This window comes from Molossus molossus, unplaced genomic scaffold, assembly GCF_014108415.1.
Source record: "Molossus molossus isolate mMolMol1 unplaced genomic scaffold, mMolMol1.p scaffold_m16_p_15, whole genome shotgun sequence".
In the NCBI taxonomy this organism is placed as follows: Eukaryota; Metazoa; Chordata; class Mammalia; order Chiroptera; family Molossidae; genus Molossus; species Molossus molossus.
Window position 1 is genome coordinate 15289462 of NW_023425350.1, and position 19668 is coordinate 15309129.

The 19668-nt window shown below is 37.9% G+C and overlaps 1 protein-coding gene across 4 annotated transcripts in view; it reads right to left on the reverse strand.

The window, feature by feature from the left end:
* The window catches only part of DTNB (dystrobrevin beta), a 236698-nt gene that overhangs the window by 194032 nt on the left and 22998 nt on the right, over window positions 1–19668 (reverse strand). For all 4 annotated transcript variants that reach the window (XM_036262917.1, XM_036262916.1, XM_036262918.1 and 1 more), the window contains 2 exons: window positions 2645–2712; window positions 793–873 (listed from right to left, as the gene is read on the reverse strand). In XM_036262917.1, coding sequence (XP_036118810.1) covers window positions 793–873; window positions 2645–2711 — 148 coding nt within the window. In that variant the 5' untranslated portion in view covers window position 2712. Of the gene's footprint in view, window positions 1–792; window positions 874–2644; window positions 2713–19668 lie in introns of those variants that run through there.

Consider the following 19668-nt stretch of genomic DNA (forward strand, 5'->3'; position numbering starts at 1 on the left):
AATACACACATACACACACATACATGAAAAAAGAACAATAATTCTGTTAAAGTTAATTTATCATGGAAATTAAGAGAAAACTTTTATGCATGTTATATGTATATGTATATATTTATTATATTTACTTATTTTATAAGTAGCAATTGCTTATAGAAAAGGCTGATTAATGTTATATTAAGTTTAATCAAGAAAGTTAATTCTTATTACACTTTTATCAAAATATTAATGTTTTTCTTTTCCTCCAGAAGCTGATAAATTGTATTAATTCTGCATAAAACTGTTCATTAAAAAGTGACAAGGAGAAATCCATTTTCCTGTCTAAAAAACATAAGTAATATGCCAGCCTCAAAACTAGTTACATTCTGACTTTATTAAATATTTTGAGGGACACACAGAGTAAACTGCCAAGTTCTTTCCATTACAAAGCTTATATTATGATACATACTTAAGACAAAATAATTCCATTAAAATTACAATATGACTAAAAGATATTAAAATCTTTTTTTTTTTTTTTATCCTCACCCGAGGATATTTTTCCATCTATCCTTTAGACAGAGTAAGAAGGAGGGAGAGAGGGCGAGAGAAAGACAGAGAGAAACATTAATGCGAGAGAGACATCGCCGGTTGCCTCCCGCACGACCAACCAAGGCACGTGCCCTTGGCCGGAATCAAACCTGGGTTTCATTGGTCCACGGGCCAATGCTCTAACTGCTGAGCCAAACCAGCCAGGGCTTAAAATCTATTTTATATTACTATTGAGAGCTCTATATGGCTATCACAGAAAAGACTTACGGTTGCATCGTTTTTGTACAAATCGTAATTTGCAAGCTGTTCTGTAAGTTGATAGTCGTATAACATCAAAATTCTGAGCACCTGAAAAAAGGGCATATAAAACATGTTCACATGGATTTACTGTTTAATTTCTAAATACTGGCACAGTCTGCATATAACTTGTCAACTAGGCCTTCTTTTGCTAAAACACAAAGGCTGGAAGAAGGGTTAGGGTACATTTTCGGCATGCCCACTCCACACCAGGCACTATGCCAGCAGTTTTGCCTACATTATCCTGTCTGCTAGCCTAAGAAAGTTCTGAGGGAAGGAACACTCATGATTTTCATGAATTAACTATATATATTAGGAAGGGGGGATAAGATGGTATAGTAGGAAAGACCCTAGCCTTGAATTTACTTCAAGAGAAGTAAATTCTAGCCCCAGCATGACCACCAACCACAGAACATGACCATGGCTACGTTATATACCTCCTCTTAGCCTCAGTGTCCTCCTCTGTAAAATGAGGGAACTGGGCCAGCTGATCCCCTTCCAGTTCTGTAGCAGCCTGTATTTTTTTTTAAATGTCCATAACAGAATATCCAGACCAGTATTTTATGTGCTTCCAGTACACTGTCTCTCTCTATCAAGAACTAAAGATTATTTCTTTCTACTTGCATCTGATCAAGGTACTGTGACTGCCTTAATGAATACATGTGGCAGACATGACACTGCATGGCTTCTGAAGACAGGTGTTAAAAGGTGGTCAGCATGCCCCTGCTCTCACTCTCTCAAAATGCTCACCCTTAGAACCCAAACTGGCTTTCACTCTGAAAGGACATCAGGGGCCATCCCAGCATCCCAGGTTAGGCTCCTGCCTCCCCTCTCTAGCTTTAGATGAGCAGTACAAATTTTATAATAGTCAAATGCTTTTAAAAGTTTTCACAATCACTAACCCAGACCAGTAACCCTATTTTAGGCAGAGGAATTTGAAGTCCAGCAAGTATGAGTACATTATTCAAGGTCACCTAGAGAAGTAGTCACAAAGCAAAACAATCCTTCAAACACTGGGGGCCAACTCACTCCTATTAATCATCTTTTTTTCTTTGTTCGGTCTTGTATAATAAGGTAATTTTTACCAGAAGATTTTAAAATTGTATAGTAAAGTAACATACGAAGTACACATTCATGCTATTAATTTTTCCTCTTGCTCTAAGTGTTGTCCTGAGACTTAATCTTCACTACCTCAGAATTCATATGTAGTGAAAGATAATTTATACGATTAATAATTATTTATCACCACCTGCAAGCTTATGGTAACAATGGAGTTACAGCAAGAGGTCTAAATTGACTGGCATGTCTTGATCTTACAGATATGCTAGGTAACATTTCTAACTTATTATTTATGACCTTGCTTAAGAAAGCAATTCAAGCCCTGGCCGGTTTGGCTCAGCGGTTAGAGCGTCGGCCTGCGGTCCAGAGAGACCGGGGTTTGGTTCCCGCTAAGGGCATGTACCTTGGTTGCAGTTTGTCCCCGGCCCTGGTTGGGTCGTGTGGGTGGCGGCCACTCGATGTGTCCCTTTCACGTCGATGTTTCTCTATCTCTCTCTCCCTCTCACTCTATCTGAACAAAATATCGAAAAATGTCCTCGGGTGAGGATAAAAAAATTTAAAAAAAAGAAAGCAATTCAAGTCAGTTCAATTAAAATAATATGCTCTGGCTTGGGGTCCCTCCAACTCCATGATTTTTTAGCTTTCATTCTTCCCTCTCTAAAGTTTATAACTTAAAACTTCTGATTAAAGTTGTGACTTGATCAGAAAAAAAAAAGCATTCCCACACATACAAACAAGGACTCCAGAAGCACTCGGGACTCACGCATTTCTATGAACAGCTGCCTCTTCTCTGCCATGGTCTTCCGCTTATTCCCACTTTCCTCAATCATCCTAGAGACAAAGAAAGGTACAATAAAGTACTGCATAATTTGACAGTTCAACCAAGAGCTTATCATTATATTGTGAAGAAAGAGGCACAGGAAACCAAGTTGTATATGCACATACTAAGAGAGTATCAGTAAAAATAAAGGGGGAACCTAATACCAAAAAAGATAAACCCTTGTTCCTTTATTTGATAACTTCTAAAATATTAAGTCAATACATAAATGAGCCCATACACACCTCCTGTACTGAAAATATGGTTATGTCTTATTTCTAACTTTGATAATTTTCTCTGCAGGGTCCTAGATTAGTTGATACACAGTGTTCCATATCCCTACTGTTTTACATAGATAAACATTTTAATAAACATAATTTAGAAATTACTTATAATGAAGGGCTACAATAGAGAACATAAGAATAGTGAGCTTATACATAAAATATATAAATAAAATCAATTTTTATCTTAAACAAAAAAGGCATTCATCCCCACATTCAAAGGACTCCTAAATGTAACTTTATATCACATGGTAATCGTAGTTTACATTGATAGACTTAGGCTATACCAGTGACTTTGTTAAAATTCTCCATGCATTATCTCATTTAATCCTCCTATTAACCCTGGGTGCTGGTATTATTATTATTTTTGTTGTTATTGTTGTTAATCCTCACCGGAAGATATTTTCCCATCAATTTTTAGAAAAGGTAAAAAGGAGGGAGGGAAGGGGGAGACAGAGAGAGAAACATCGATGTGAGAGAAACATCGATTGGTTGCTCCTGCACAACCCTGATCAGGGTCAGGACTCAAACCTGCAACCCAGTTACATGCCCTTGACTAGAAAGCAAACCCGAAACCCTTTGGTCCCCAGGCTGACGTTCTAACAGCTAAGTCAAAAAGGCCAGAGCAGATATTATTATTATTACATTATCCTTATCCCTATTTTCTAGTTTCGGAAACAGAAACCTAGGAAAGAATACTAACTTGCTCAAGGGCATGTAACTCATAAGTAGTAGAACAGAATCTCAACCCTTTCAGTAAAATTCTTACATAATTGTGACTTTTAGATGCATATTTTCAAATATTTAGGCCTAAAAAACTAAAACAGATATACCCCATTGCATGGACTCTATTGATAAAAAATTTGTGACAATTGTAGCTGAACTTTGTCTTAGTCTTTTTCTTTTTTCTGTATTGATTTTAGAGAGAGGGGAAGAGAGAGGAAGAGAAAGATAAAAACATCAACAAGAGAGAACATCAATTGGCCGCTTCCTGCATGCCCCTCACTGGGGATCGGGCCCATAACCTGTGCCCTGACCGGGAATCAAACTGACAACCTCTTGGTACATGGGTCGATGCTTAACCACTGAGCCACACAGGCAGGGATGAACTTTGTCTTATTCTATGAAGAAAAATATCTACACAAATAGCATAAGCCAAATAATCTCCCTAATTAGATTATACAGTCATAAATTACTCTCAAGTATGTTAAAATCACAAATTAAATGATCACGCAAATTATATATCTACTAAAGCAAAGTATCTGATGGAAGTTTAGTTATAAATATACCCTAAAGAAAATTTAAAATGTAAATATATTCCTTAATATTCCACAATTAATATTTTGATAATTAAGAGTGGCCCTTCCCTAGATCATTGAAATGTTACAAAATAGGCTACAACACACATGATTATTACTTAACAATTTGCCCCTAAAAGGAAAGAATTTTAAACAACAAAAAAAAATAAGCCAAAGAAAAAAGCAAACAGAAACAGCAAATAACTAATGAAATCTAGGTCCTAGAGAAAAAAAAACAGGAATTGATCCAGTAGCCTATAATTACAAAGGAAAAAATATATATATTATTTATATATATTATATTATATATATATTATATATATATTTTTTTTTTCAAAAGCCTGCTCCCTCCTCCCCAAACTTGGTCTCTCACTAAATAGCACAATTTTTAAATGCTACACACAGAATATCATAAAGTCCCAAAACAAAGAATATCATAATGTCCTTTATAATATATAATGTCCCAAAACACATAATATCATAATGTCCTTTATAATATATCTCATTTATTACATCCTTTTTCTACTTTTGCTATATCTTTACATCCCTTTTTCTCAAAGTAGGGTCTAAGGAGTCCTGGAGATCCCTAAATTCTTCATGATAATTTTAAAAATTTTGTCTTTATTTCTAGATTAATTTTGAAAAACTAATACAAACATATTCTGGATCATCTAGATGACTACCAAACTACAGGTACTATGCCATTTCAGGGCACAAACATCTGCACGTGTGATTACTACAGCACTGGGAGCAAGAGACCACTGAAAGCAGGGTAGATAAACCAGAGAAACTACACTACCCTGGGCCAGACCTGACCAGCTGCCACCTGTTTTTGCAAATAAAGTTTGACTGGAACACAGGCATACCTATTCATTTATGTATCATCTATGGATGACTTCATGCTACAGTGGCTGAGTTGAGTAGCTGCAACAGAGAGCATCTGGCATGCAAAGTCTAAAATAGTTGCTATCTGGTTCTTTAAGAAAAAGTATGCCAACCAAATCTAAAGCAATAGTAATTAATATTGTATTACTACACATGTCTGGCTGCAATTAGGTTAGCATGTCCCCACTGTCAAAATAGCAATGATCATCCCACATGGGCTTGAGTTCTGGAAGTCTGTCCTAAGATTTATTCTTCATTTCTGAAATGGCATAAAAATTATATATGCTTCACTAACCAGTCATTTGACAAATATTTATCAAGTAGCTCTTATATGGCAGGCACAGCTAGATGTACTAGAAAAACCACAGTGAATTAAAAGAGACAAAGTTCCCACCTTCGTGTAGCTTTTTGTGATAGGATTAAACACAGTAGTTCATTTAGACAGACCTGGCCTAAGGTAAGCACAGGACAAATGGTAACTGCTATTCCTGTGATTACTATTATTATTATTTTTTTTTTTTTTTTATCCTCACCCGAGGACATTTTTCCATTTTTTGTTCAGATAGAGCAGGAGGGAGAGAGAGGAAGAGAGAGAGAGAAACATCGATGTGAAGGGACACATTGAATGGCTGCCACCCGCACGACCAACCAGGGCCAGGGACAAACTGCAACCGAGGTACGTGCCCTTAGCGGGAACCGAACCCAGTCTCTCCGGACTGCAGGTCGACGCTCCAACCGCTGAGCCAAACCGGCCAGGGCCCTGTGATTACTATTATTATAATTATTGTTACTACTACCATGACACAGGTAGTTTATAAATCTAGTGGAGATGTTCTCATTTGTAATTAATGATACCATGACAGACATCATTTAATTTAATGTTTTCTTTTAAGAAAGTCCTTGAGCTTTGAAATTAATAAAGCACAAAGTAAACATTTTAGAAATTTAATGATCTAAACTGACAGAATGGTGGTATCTTCACGTCATGCAGTTATTACAAACCTGAATCAAACAATACCTGAAAACATACATCAGAACAATCCGAGATAACAAAATGGCTCATCACACTGATGAGCCAATAAGAAATCTGTTTTATAAACTGAGTTTTAATTTTGTTATTGTAATTTAAACTACCTAATTTTTTTTTTTTTTTTTTTTTTATCCTCACCCGAGGACATTTTTCCATTTCTTGTACAGACAGAGTGGGAGGGGGAGAGAGAGAGGAAAACATCGACGTGAAAGGGACACATCGAGTGGCCGCCACCCGCACGACCAACCAGGGCCAGGGACAAACTGCAACCGAGGTACATGTCCTTAGCGGAAACCGAACCCGGGTCTCTCTGGACTGCAGGCCGACGCTCTAACCGCTGAGCCAAACAGGCCAGGGCTCGTGTAACTATTTTCTTAAAAGTTTGGAAAGTTGTTCATACTATAGAAAAATCCTCAAAATTTAGAGTTACAGCATAAGGCTAACCATAACTGGTTCTTTTAAAAATAATTATGAGCCCTGGCTCAGCAGTTAGAGTATCAGCCCTTGGACCAAAGGGTCAAAAGTTCGATTCCTGGTCAAGGACATATACCTGGGTTGGGGTCATGTGGGAAGCAACCAACTGATGTGTCTCTCTCACACTGATGTTTCTCTCTCTCTCTCCTTCCCTCTCTTCCTCTCTATCTAAAAATCAACGGAAAAATATGCTCGGGTGAGAATGAACAACAAAAAAATTACGAAATATAAGCAACATGTCAATCTGCATATGATGCCAACAAAATTAAAATACTCTATTCATACTGCAGTAACAATTATGTAACCATATGTATATGAATAAAGATTCGAAATAAATTTTAAAAATTAAAATACATTGGTATGATTTTTCCCCCTCTAATTTTATTTTGTCACTATGTTGCCTGGCAGTTTTTAGAAAGCTGAATATCTTTGTTGTTGGTATTTAAAAGTTTTAAAATGTCTAAATATGTTTCCTTGGTGATTATGGAGAAACAGACACTCTATAGACTATTAGTGAATATACATATACTGACACAAGTATTTTGAGTGGCAATTTGACAATATGTACCAAAATTTAAAATGTATACTACCTTTGGCCTAGTAAAGGTATTTTTGGTTTAAAAAGGAAGTGAAAAGAGAGGGGAGGAAAGGAAAAGGTGAAGAGGAAAAAGCAGAGAGGATGAAGAAGGAAAGAAGGGGAGAAAACCAGTGTAAAACTGCTTAAATAACTTATGGTACAGCCATACAATGAGACAGTATAGTTCACAGGTATTAAAAAGAACAAGGCAGGTATGTGCAACTTATGAAAAGGTGCTCAAGACATGTAAGTCAAAAGGCAAGTATGGAAAAAGGAAACAGTATTGCAACGTAGTAGATGCTGTTTGGGACCTGCCCAGATGCCCTTACCTGGCTGCTAACTTCTCCAAGCTGCACTCTTCGCTGCAGAATGACCTTCAGTTGATTGAACACTCCCTCCGCAATGCCTAGGAAGTAATTCACCCCCTACAGGAGCAACTGGTGACTGACATACAAGGTATGAAGCCTAGGCCCTTAAGTTTTAGATCCTGGTAAAATGGGGTGAGCACACACCACACATTCTCTCCCACTAAATACAACTATAAACCTGCACAGAATGTAAGCTGGAGCTATTTGAGCTCTGTGGAAAGTAAATATCAGCAGGTAGATTAGGGAAGAATACAGAATTCAAAGTACCACTGAACAGATGGTGAGTTTACCATTTTTCCCTCTTATATCACCTGGCTTAACCTCAACCCAGTGCAAACCCCAAACCTAACACTGCGGTATATACACAGAGAAGTCCTCAGAACCCTCTAATTCTAGCTCAAAGAAAAGAAGAACTAAAGTCCAGAGAGAATGAGAGACATTGCCCAGGTCTTTTTCTCTCTTCCCTTTTTCTTCATTTCTTCCCACACCAGCCAGCAGCAGGCAATCATGCAGTGGAGGTGGCAGCAGGAGCAGCAAAAGCCACTGCAGGAATAAAAAATGTGTTCTGTTCAGTAAGCTGCAGCTCCAAGAGGGGCCCCACTGACATATTTATCTCTCTGTCTCTCTCTCCTCTGCTACTGTAGTGCAATAGCAGAAGTGGGCAGTTTCTGGCAAAAAGACAGAAAAGGGGAGTCCAGAACAGTCAGAAAGTAGAGGGTTTTTAACTGAGCAGAAGCTCAAGAAAGCAACCCATACAGCTATTTATGAAATACTGGGATCTCTCCAACCCACACATCCAGGGATCTGATCTTAACTAAAATACCAACAACTGAAAATTAAGCTTACAGAAAGACCTCCACCTATGTCCCAAACTGACCAGTGGGTGGCACATACATGGCCCAGATCTGAATAGCACAGAAAAAAATTGAAAACAGAACTTACTTTAGAACCACAGTCAACACAAGGTGTATAGAAACTTGTGGACTAAACCTAACCAGGTCAAGTGTCCACAAAAACAAAAATATCAACATTCTCCACAGATTTAAAGAAGGTGCAAAGTCTTATGATATAATGTTGGAAAACAATATAAAATTATTTGACAAAGAACCATGAAAATCTTAACTCATAAGGGAAAAAACAACAGATGTGATGACAAGATGACACAAATGTTGGAGTAATCTGACAGGCTTTAAAGCAGCTATCATAAAAATGCTCACAAACACTCTTGAAACAAAAGTTAAAATATTAAGTGTCAGCAGAGAAACAAAAGATATAAAGAAGAACCAAATAAAAACATCAGAACTGAAATGAATAGTAACTGAAGGGGAAAATTCACTGGATGGATACAGCAGCAGAATGAAGATGACAGGGGGAAAAGTCAGTCTACTTTAAGAAAGATCAAATAGAAATTATCCAATCTGAACAATAGAAAAAAAAAATTTTAAAGGAAAAGGTATAAAGCCTGAGACTTGGAAGACCAAAGCAAAAAGTCTAACAACATTCATCATGCTATCAGAATCCCAGAAGGAGAAAACAAAGAATGTGAAAATAGGCTCCAAAAATAATGCATGAAGACATAATGGCTGAAAACTTACCAAGTTTGGTAAAAGACATATATCTACAAATTCAAGAAAGTGAGTAAACCCCAAACAAGTTAAAGCTGAGAAAAAAATCCATCTAGCCCCTGGCAGGTTTGGCTCAGCAGTTGGAGCGTTGGCCCACAGACCAAAGGGTCGCAGGTTCAATTTCAGTCAAGGGCATATATCTGAATCGCAGGTTCAATCCTTGGCCCCAGTGGGGATTGTTGGAAGGACAACCAATCGATGTGTCTCTCATACATCGATGTATTCCCCGCCACCCCACCCCCCTCCCTTCCACTCTATCTAAAAATCAATGGAAAATTATCCTCAAATGAGGATTAACAACAACAAATCCATCTAAATGAACACATCAAAATCAAATAGCTGAAAAGTAAAGACAAAGAAAAACTATTAAAACAAACTAGAATAAAAGAACACATTACCCACAGGGAACAAATCAACACATTTTTTTAAAGGAACAAACAGTAAACATGATAGGTTTTCAGGACCTACAGTCTCTATAGCAACTACTCAATTCTGCCACTATAGCATAAAAGCAACCACAGATAATATGTAGACTAATGGTTGTAGCATTGTTAAAATTTAATTAGAAAATAAACAAGCAGTTAGCCCATACAACGTAGTTTGTAGTTCCTGTGAGAATGAATGACACAAATTACTGTGGATTTCTCATCAGACACTATGGAGGCCGAAGACAGTGAAACAGCGTTTAAAATTTTTTTTTCTTTATTGATTTTTAGAGAAAAAGGAAGGGAGAGGAAGAGAGAGATAGAAACATTGATGAGAGTGAACATTGACTGGCCACCTCCTGCATGCCCCCCACTGGGGATTTGGACCACAACCTGGGCATGTGCCCTGACTGGGAATCGAATTGGCAATCTCTTGGTACATGGGTCGATGCCCAACCACTGAGCCACAGCAGCCAGATGAAAGAGCATTTCTATTTATTATTTATTTATTTATTTATTTATTTATTTTTATTCTCACCCGAGGACATTTTTCCATTTTTTGTTCAGACAGAGTTGGGAGGGAGAGAGAGAGAGAGAGAAACATCGACGTGAAGGGACACATCGAGTGGCTGCCACCCGCACGACCAACCAGGGCCGGGGACAAACTGCAACCGAAGTACGTGCCCTTAGCGGGAACCGAACCCGGGTCTCTCCGGACCGCAGGCCGACGCTCTAACCGCTGAGCCAAACTGGCCAGGGCTGAATGAGCGTTTTTAAAGTGCTGAAAGAAAAGACAGTCAACCCAGAATTCTATATTGAGAAAAGATATCCTTTAGAAATTAAAGTAAACTAAGAGAATTTGTAGCCAGCACACATGCTCTTAAAGGATTGCTAAAGGAAGTTCTTCAGAAAGAAGGAAAATGATTCTGGAAGGACACCTGAAACATTACAAATGAAGGAACAGTGACAGAAAAAATGTTAGAATAATATCAAGTCCACACAATCTGTATCAAAAAATACAAAAGAATATCTTTCAATTCATTTTAAAAGTCCAGTAATACACCCTGGCTGGTTTGCTCAGTGGTTAGAGCGTCAGCACGTGGACCAAATAGTTGCAGGTTCGATTCTGGTCAAGGGCACATACTTTGGTTGCGGTTAGGTCCCCAGCCCTGGTTAGAGTCATGTGGGAGGCAACCAATCAATGTGTCTCTCTCACGTCTATGTTTTTCTCTCTCTGTCTCCCTCCCTTACAATCTGTCCAAAGATAAATGGAAAAATATCCTCAGGTGAGGATTTAAAAATAAAAGGCCAGTAATATCCTTATACTAAAACTGGACAAATAAAGTACAAAAAACAAACAATATCTCTCATGGACACAGGCACAAAATCTTCAATAACAAACAAAATCCTCAAGAAAAGATTATAAATGAAATCCAGTGATATTATAAAAATCAAAAGCAGAAAAGACTGGGGTTTATCCCAGGAATGCAAGGCAATTCAACACTTGAAAATTAATCAGTGTAATCCAACATACTAACAATCTAAAGGAAAAAACATATGATCATATCAGATGCAGAAAGGGCATCTGACAAGAATACAATGTCCATTCATAATGATAAACTCCCTGCAAACTAGAAATAAAAACTTTCTCCACCTAATAATGGGCATCTACAAAAATACCTACAGCTAATGTCACACTTAATGGTAAAAGACTAAATGCTTTCCCCCTAAGACTGGGAACAAAGCAAGGATGTCCATTCTTACCACTTCTAATCAACATTATATGTGATGTCTTAGCCAGTGAAATAAGACAAGAAATAAAAGGCAAATACTGGAAAGGAAGAAATAACACTATCCCTATTTGCAGATAACGTGATTATCTTTGTTTAAAAATCCAAAGTAATATGCAAAACGCTGCTAGAATTAAAAAATAGATTTAACAATGTTGCAGGACACAAGATCAAAATGCAAAATCTAACCACAAGTCTATACACTACCATTGTACAACTGGAAACCGAATGTTTTAAAAATAGCATTTACAATACCTCTAACAAAAATAAGATACTTAGATATACATTAACAAAATATGTATAGGATCTGTACACTGAAACCACAAAACAATGATTAAATAAAAATTTTAAAGACTTAAACAAAGGCATACCATGTAATCAGACAGTCTAATCAAAATCCCAGCTGAATTTTTTTGTAAATAAAGACAATTCTAAATTTGATATGGATAAGCAAAAGGAAAAGAATGAAATGGGAGGATCATACTACTTAATTTTAAGAATTACTATAAAGCTACAGTATCAAATCAGCATGGTATTATTGGCAAAGGGACAGGCACACAGATCAATGAAACAGAACAGTCTAGAAATAGAGCCACACAAATTTTGCCATTTGATTTTTTTTTTAAGGTGCAAAGGGAATTCAATAAAATTAAAAAAAAGATAGTAGTGGTGTAGAAAAAACTGGTTATGCATGTGTCAAAAAGATGAACTGTTGTTGAATCATTATATTGTACACCTAAAACTAATGTTGTATCTCAATTATACCTTAATTTTAAAAAACGAACCTTAACCTATACCTCACACCACATACAAAAATTAATTCAAAATGCAAGATAGATGTAAATGTTAAAGTATAAAAGTTTTAAAAGAAAACATAGAAAATCTTCATGGTCTGGCACATCACATAAAAGAACAAGCCATAAAAGAAAAATATTGATAAACTGGCCATCACTAAAATAAAGCACCGTTGTTCTATGAAAGAAACCAGTAAGAAATGAAAAGACAGGCCCAGCCCTTGTGGCTCAGTTGGTTGAGTGTCATCCTGTGCACTGAAGGGTCACTGGTTTGATTCCCAGTCAGGATACATGCCCAGGTTTCGGGCTTCATCCCAGTCTGGGTATGTGCAGGAGACAACTGATTGATGTTTCTCTCTCACATCAACGTTTCTATCTCCCTCCCTCCCTCTCTGAAATCAATAAAAAAAATTATTTTTAAAGAAATGAAAAGACAAGCTACACACTGGGGAAAAAAAATATCTGCAAATCACATATCTGACACAGAACTTGTATCTTAATATTTTAAAAAAATATTTTTTTAAAAAACCCTCAAAATGAAACCCACACAAAAGAAAAGCTTGTTACTCATCAGTAGCCACAACATGAACATTATTGGTTGACTTAGCAGGTATAGCAGGATCTTTTGACACCCTGCCTCCTTCTGTTAAACATACTACTTTGATGCATAACTGAACAGCTTCCATCTGCCAGCATCGGCAAGTCTTGCCTGAGGGCTTTCGCTGGCCACTGGACTACTTTGGCCCTGCAGGGCAGTTCCCAAGTACCAGGGAATTAACATCTGTTGGAGCAGCACCCCCACTGATAGAAGTAATTATATAATATTCCACCTCCTTTATCCATCAGAGGGATAACTATGAAGCAATGTTGTCCATTGGCTCCCTGAGTTCCCCATTTAAATTGATTTTGCTTACCCAGAGTGCTTAATAAGAAACCCTTTCCTAAGCGAAACAAGCCAAGCAGAGAAAAACAAATATCACATGATCTCACTTATTTGTGGAATATAATGGACATAACAGTCTGAGGAATAGGGTAGGCCCAGAGACGTGGAAGTAGGGTACAGACTGACAACCCTCAGAAGAGGGGATGGTGAGGGGAGGGAAGAGAGAAACCCCAGAACTTACATGCATGTATGCATAACCGATGGACATGGACATCAGAGCTGGATACGGGGTAGGGGGATGGGGAGGAGGATGTCAATGGGGAAATAAAGGAGAAACATCTATAATAAAATTAATTAATAAAAATAAATAAATAGAAAAAAAAAAGAAACCCTTTATTAACTACTTTCTCTATTCCACTACTGGTATTTCCTAGGATCATTAAAAAAAAAACAACTTTCACTTGAATCTTAACATCAGGGTTTGCTTCCAGAGTAATTCAAAATAAGACAGATCTGATCCTGTAAAACAGATCTTCACGATAAAATCTGTAAGTGGATCATTTGCCAACCAGATGACAAAGATCCCAGTGCTGGTAGTAAGTGGTTTGGTGAGAACCCCTGCTGTGCTGCTGCATAGATATTACCAAGACTCTTGACGTAGTGAAGCTGGGAAGGGAGACAGGTAGAAGAAAATGACTGGCTTATACAATAGCTTTAGCACTTGAGAAAATTTTAGAGACAAACTGGTTGAATTTTTGTTAAGTGGCATTGATGCACAGAATAAAGAAAATGTCAAGGCTTAAATCAGCCAAGTATCAATTCAGAGCATGGTATGACAGCCAGAAGACCTCCATGGCAGCATTTTAAAGAACCCTCCGCATCTATAACTTGAGGGCAGCTATACTAAAAATCAGGCCCAAATCTGATTATGAAAGTAGGCAAATTACAAAGATTGAATTCACTGTCCAGCCAAGATTCTCCTGAACCCTCTGAGCCATAAGAAGTGGCTCCCTTGCTCTTGATACAAGAGGGCAGTCTACTGTGCCTAAAGACCTCATCTGAGATGCATACCTCCAAAGATGCTGACCCTGTCCTGGCTGGGTGGCTCCACTGGTTGAAGCATCATCCCAAACACCAAAAGGTTGCGAGTTTGATTCCCAGTCAGGGCACATACCTAGATTGTGGATTCAATCCCAGGTGGGGGCACATACAGGAAGCAATTGATTAATGTTTCTCTCTTACATCAATGTTTCTCTCTTACATCAATGTTTCTCTCTCTTTCTCCCCCTCCCTCCCTCCTTCCTTCCCTTTCTCTCTAAATAAATAAATAAAATATATCCTCAAGTAAGGATTTAAACAAAAGATCCTGACCCTTATCAGGACCTGTCCCTACCTCCCTCGCTGCTTCTAGGCTAGGGGTAGTCTTGGTATCATCAGAATAGGGAGGTACTGTCCCTGCTTTGGATAGAAAGGAGTGATTTACCAAAACAGCTGCTGGACCTGATGATATGCACTGGCAGGATACTGGGAGAACGTACCTGGGAATGGATCTTGAAAGTGAACTTAGGGGTCCAGTATAAGGTTAGTAAGAAAAAATTGGTTGATATGGGGGCACTCCCCCATGACCCAGAATTTAACATTCCAAAAAGGGCACTTGGAGCCAGTTCTAATGTACTGCTAGACTGGTTCATTTAACTCTAGACAGGAGGGTGAGAATTTATGGCCTACAGAAAATGAATTGGAGATGCTGGAACTCTATGGCAGAGTTTTTTTTTTGTTTTTTTTTTAATCCTCACCCGAGGATATTTTTCCATTTTTTTTTTTTTTTTGTACAGATAGAGTGAGAGGGAGAGAGAGGAAGGAGAGAGAGAGAGAAACATCGACATGAAGGGACACATCGAGTGGCTGCCACCCGCACGACCAACCAGGGCCGGGGACAAACTGCAACCGAGGTACGTGCCCTTAGCGGGAACCGAACCCGGGTCTCTCCAGACCGCAGGCCGACGCTCTAACCGCTGAGCCAAACTGGCCAGGGCTATGGCAGAGTATTAAGGAAAGAGTTCGTATCTCTTAACCTTTACCAATTCTGTCTATTCTGGACTGACAGCATCTGCTATTGTTGTTGTTGTTTAAACCTAGGGTTTTCTCTGACCCCTGAAGTCCATTTTGTTCCCTGCATAGCATGCCTGAAATACTAAAATACTATAGATTTACCACTCCCTGCAAGAGTTTTAACCAGTGGTTGATGGAGTTGGTATATAAATACTCCACCTACCTCACCCTTCAAGGGGTATAACTCTAAGGACAAGTTTTACACTGGCTCCTTGCTCTCCCAGTGGGAATAAGTTCCAGTTATCCACAGTGGCAACGTGCTTGATAACAAACCTTTACTTGCTAACTTCCCTTCCCTATCTCACTTCTCGGTCATTTCCTGGGATAACCTCCAAAACAAAATACTTGCACTTAAATCCTTATCCAAGAGTCAACTCCTAGGAGAACCAAAATTACACAGTAAGTCTTTTCATTTCAACCAAGCTTATACTTCAGATGACATAAAATGTATAGGGTACACATAAACTAAGATGACTATAAATGATTTCCCGCCCTGGCCGGTTTGGCTCAGCAGTTAGAGTGTCGACCTGTGGTCCAGAGAGACCTGGGTTCAGTTGCCACTAAGGGCACGTACTTCGGTTGCAGTTTGTCCCCGGCCCTGGTTGGGTCGTGTGGGTGGCAGCCACTCGATGTGTCCCTTTCACATTGATGTTTCTCTCTCTCTCTCCCTCCCACTCTATCTGGACAAAACATGGAAAAATGTCCTTGGGTGAGGATTAAAAAAAAAAAATGATTTCCCTAGGCCTGAGTGAGAGGTGCTCTGTGGATACTAAGAACTGCATCTTTGTCACTGTGATTTTAACAGTTCCACTCAACAAAGATCTAATCCTACTGCCACACTTGATTATATGTCCTTGTCTTCCTGATATAACCTTGAAGATCAACAGACATGGATGTAAGTACTATCTCTACTTCCTTCCACCTGGACTCCTGGCACTTTGCCTTTTCTTGGCCTCGTATCTAGAGATAACCAAACCTCCTATCATTCCCTTCACATACTAACTCTGATTTCAAACCCTGCCATTTCCTTCCTCAGAATCACTCTCATATCCACCCTTTTTCCCATTTCAACTGCCAAAATCTTTGTCCATGTGAATGTACAAATAAAATTCTATGACGCTGTGATCTCAGGACTTTGTGCCCCTTTCTTCCTGTCACTCATCCTGTGGACACACAGAGAAATCCACTAGGTGCATTTATTCAAACATGTTCAATATTCAGTGAATCCTAATCACCCTACTCAGGAGCTTCATTCAAACCAAATAAAAAATTTAAAAAAAATCAGAGCACAATGTGAAATACTCCCAAAAGAAAAAGACAAATGTTAAATTATCCCACTCATATGTGGAATCTAATAATATGTGGAATCTAAAAAAAAAAGTCAAACTCACTATAGAAGCAGAGTAGAATGGTGGTTGCCAGGGGCTAAATGGTGGGGGAAGAGATGTTAGTTAAAGCATACAAACTTTTAACTGTAAGATGGTAACTGAGTGTACAACACAGTGATTATAGCTGATAATACCATCCTGTATACCTGAAATTTGCAGAGAACAGATCTTAAACATTCTCACCACACACACACACAAAAGGTTAACTACTGAGGTGATGGATGTGTGAAAAAACAAAACTATAGAAATGGTAAAATGATCTGCAGTTGACAGAGATTTGGGGGGAAGGGAGGAGGAGTGAATAGGTGAAGCGCAGACTTTTACAGTGGTGAAACTTCCATATGATATTGCAATAGTGGATACGTGATGCTATGCATTTGTCAAAACCGATAGAAACTTACAACACAGAGTAAACCTTAATGTGTGTAAATTTTTATTAAATCCTTTAGGACATCAGAAGATCCAAGGATGAAATGCAGAATGTGACAAAACAATCTAACTATATTACAAATGTCTGAAACAACCTCACAGAAGAGAGTGGGAGGAAAGGAAGTGACCTAAGGAATTCTGGAAATGAATGGTGTCTGTAAGACTAAAAGCAAAACAAAATAAACCTAAGTACTGTACTCTAGTTTCCCACCAGTTATATAAGTCACCAGTTGTAATACCGCTATGCATGTGTACTGGAATTGAACAATTACATAAAGGAATGGCATTTCATGGACTGTGAGGTTACAGATAAGCAAGGTGAGAAGCTAGAATGGTCCCTGTGGCAATGGATTACAATTGCAGACATCAGTATAAGATCATTTCACTTAATACAGATACATATAGTTACATACATAAATAATGATAGATATATGTATATGCATGTGTTAGTATACATACATCCTTGCTGCCAACTGAGAGGGTGTAGAAACAACATTCCAACAGAAATGAGCACATGTACTGCCCAAATTTTGGTTTATAATACCATTCTCCAATAAAAGGAACCAGGAGAAATAATTGAGGCAGGAAATATACAAGATGAGCCTGGAGCATCTTATAGTGTAGAAAGTAAAGTTCTGGGAGAAAAGAAACATGATAAGGGTATATCAAAGGGACACAGAAGCCAACTAAAAGAGCTCCCATTGGCAAAGTTGGAACGATTTCAGCAATAAAATAAATAAAGTAGTATTGTATATCCATCAGTCAATACTGATCCAAATGAGTGAATAAATTAATAAATGAAGGAGACTAGACAAATACCCTATGAAGAATTCCAAGTAATTTATGTTAATACTCAGCCCTGAAGAAAGTGAAGCATAACTCCCACTCCTTAAGTGTGGGCTGCACACAGTGACTTCCTTACAAAGACACAGTGTGGAAGAGGGGGAGAAGGAAATAACTTGACAGTGGAGAAACCCGATAAGCACTACCTCAGCCAATGTAAGTTTAACACCAATAGTGGTAAGTCATGTTGACAGTATATATCCTTGACACGATGTGGTGAAAATGGCATTTTACCTTTGTGGTCTTCCTCCCCAAAAGTCATAAATGCAGTTTAATCATGAGAAAAAACATCAGGCAAATCTCAATTGAGGGATAATCTATAAACACCTGACCAGTACTCCTCAAATTCATCAAATACTTGATCAGCAAAGTCTGAGAAACAGACAAAGTCAAAAGACATCTAAGGAAACATGACTACATGTAATGTGGTATCCTGGGTGGGATTGTGGGACAGAAAAAGAACATTGGGTAAATACTAAGGAAATATGAATAAAGTGTGGATTTTAGTTAGTAATAACGTATCATCATTGGTTAATTATAAAGTGTACTAATGTACGAGGTTAATAACAGAACAGGGTATGGGATGTTATTATTTTCAATTTTTTCATAAATCTAAAACTGTTCTAAAAAATAAAGTTTAATTTTTTTAACAGAAAACAGTACAGACACATATTCATTTCTCTTTATTCTCTTAACTGGTTTAAAAAACAACTGCAGCCCTGCCCAGACGACTCCGCTGGTTGGAGCATCATCCCATTCACCAAAGGCTGTGGGTTCCATTCCTGCTCAGGGCACATACCTAGGTTGCAGATTCAATCCTAGTTGGGGCGTATGCAGGAGACAGTCAATGAAGGTTTCCCTCTCTCTCTCCCTTCCTTTCTCTCTAAAAATCAATAAAAACATATATTCAGGTGAGAACTTAAAAAATAAAAAATGTAAAAAGCAATTGCATATAATTATACTTACAAAATTATATTGTTGGGCCTGTAACATTCAGAATTCCCTAAGATATAACAATCCTAAATGTCTACATCCCTAACCATAGTACCTCAAAATACACTCAGCAAAAATTGATAGAACTGAAAGGAGAACATACAAATCCACACTTACACTTGGAGACTTCAACACTCCTCCATCACCAACACAAGTAGAAAGTCAAGAAGGATGTGGAAGGACTGAACAACACCCTCGGCCAACTAGATCTAATTGATATTTATGTCACCCAATAATGACAAAATACAAATTCGTTTCAAGTGCACATGAAACATGCATCACCAAATTGAGAAAAGTGATACTTCTGGAGATGGAATCAGAATAAAATGACTGCAGAGGGATACCAACTCTATTAGTTACGTTTTACTTCTTAGGCTGGGTTCTGGTACACTGTATTATTTTTTATGCTATTATATGTCCTATTTCATAATAAAATTATAAGTCCTTTATTTTAAATATATTCTCTGGTAAACCTTTTCTTTAGTAATTGGAGGTGGGGCAGGTCTTTATATATTTTGTTAATAAAATGGAGTATACCAAATATCATAAGCTCTGAACTTTCACCCAAATGAAAGAAACTCACAAACTCCATAATTTGGCATAATATTTATTACTTCAAATATTCAGCAATGTCTTCTATGAGTATTCAAACAATATTTGCTAACAAGGGAGGCATTTCACCCAACTATTAATTTGTCTATGTATTATTTCAGCCACTAGTACCAAAACAGGAAGAACAAAGGGTTGTAGCTTTCTGTTTTTTACTTCTGAAGTA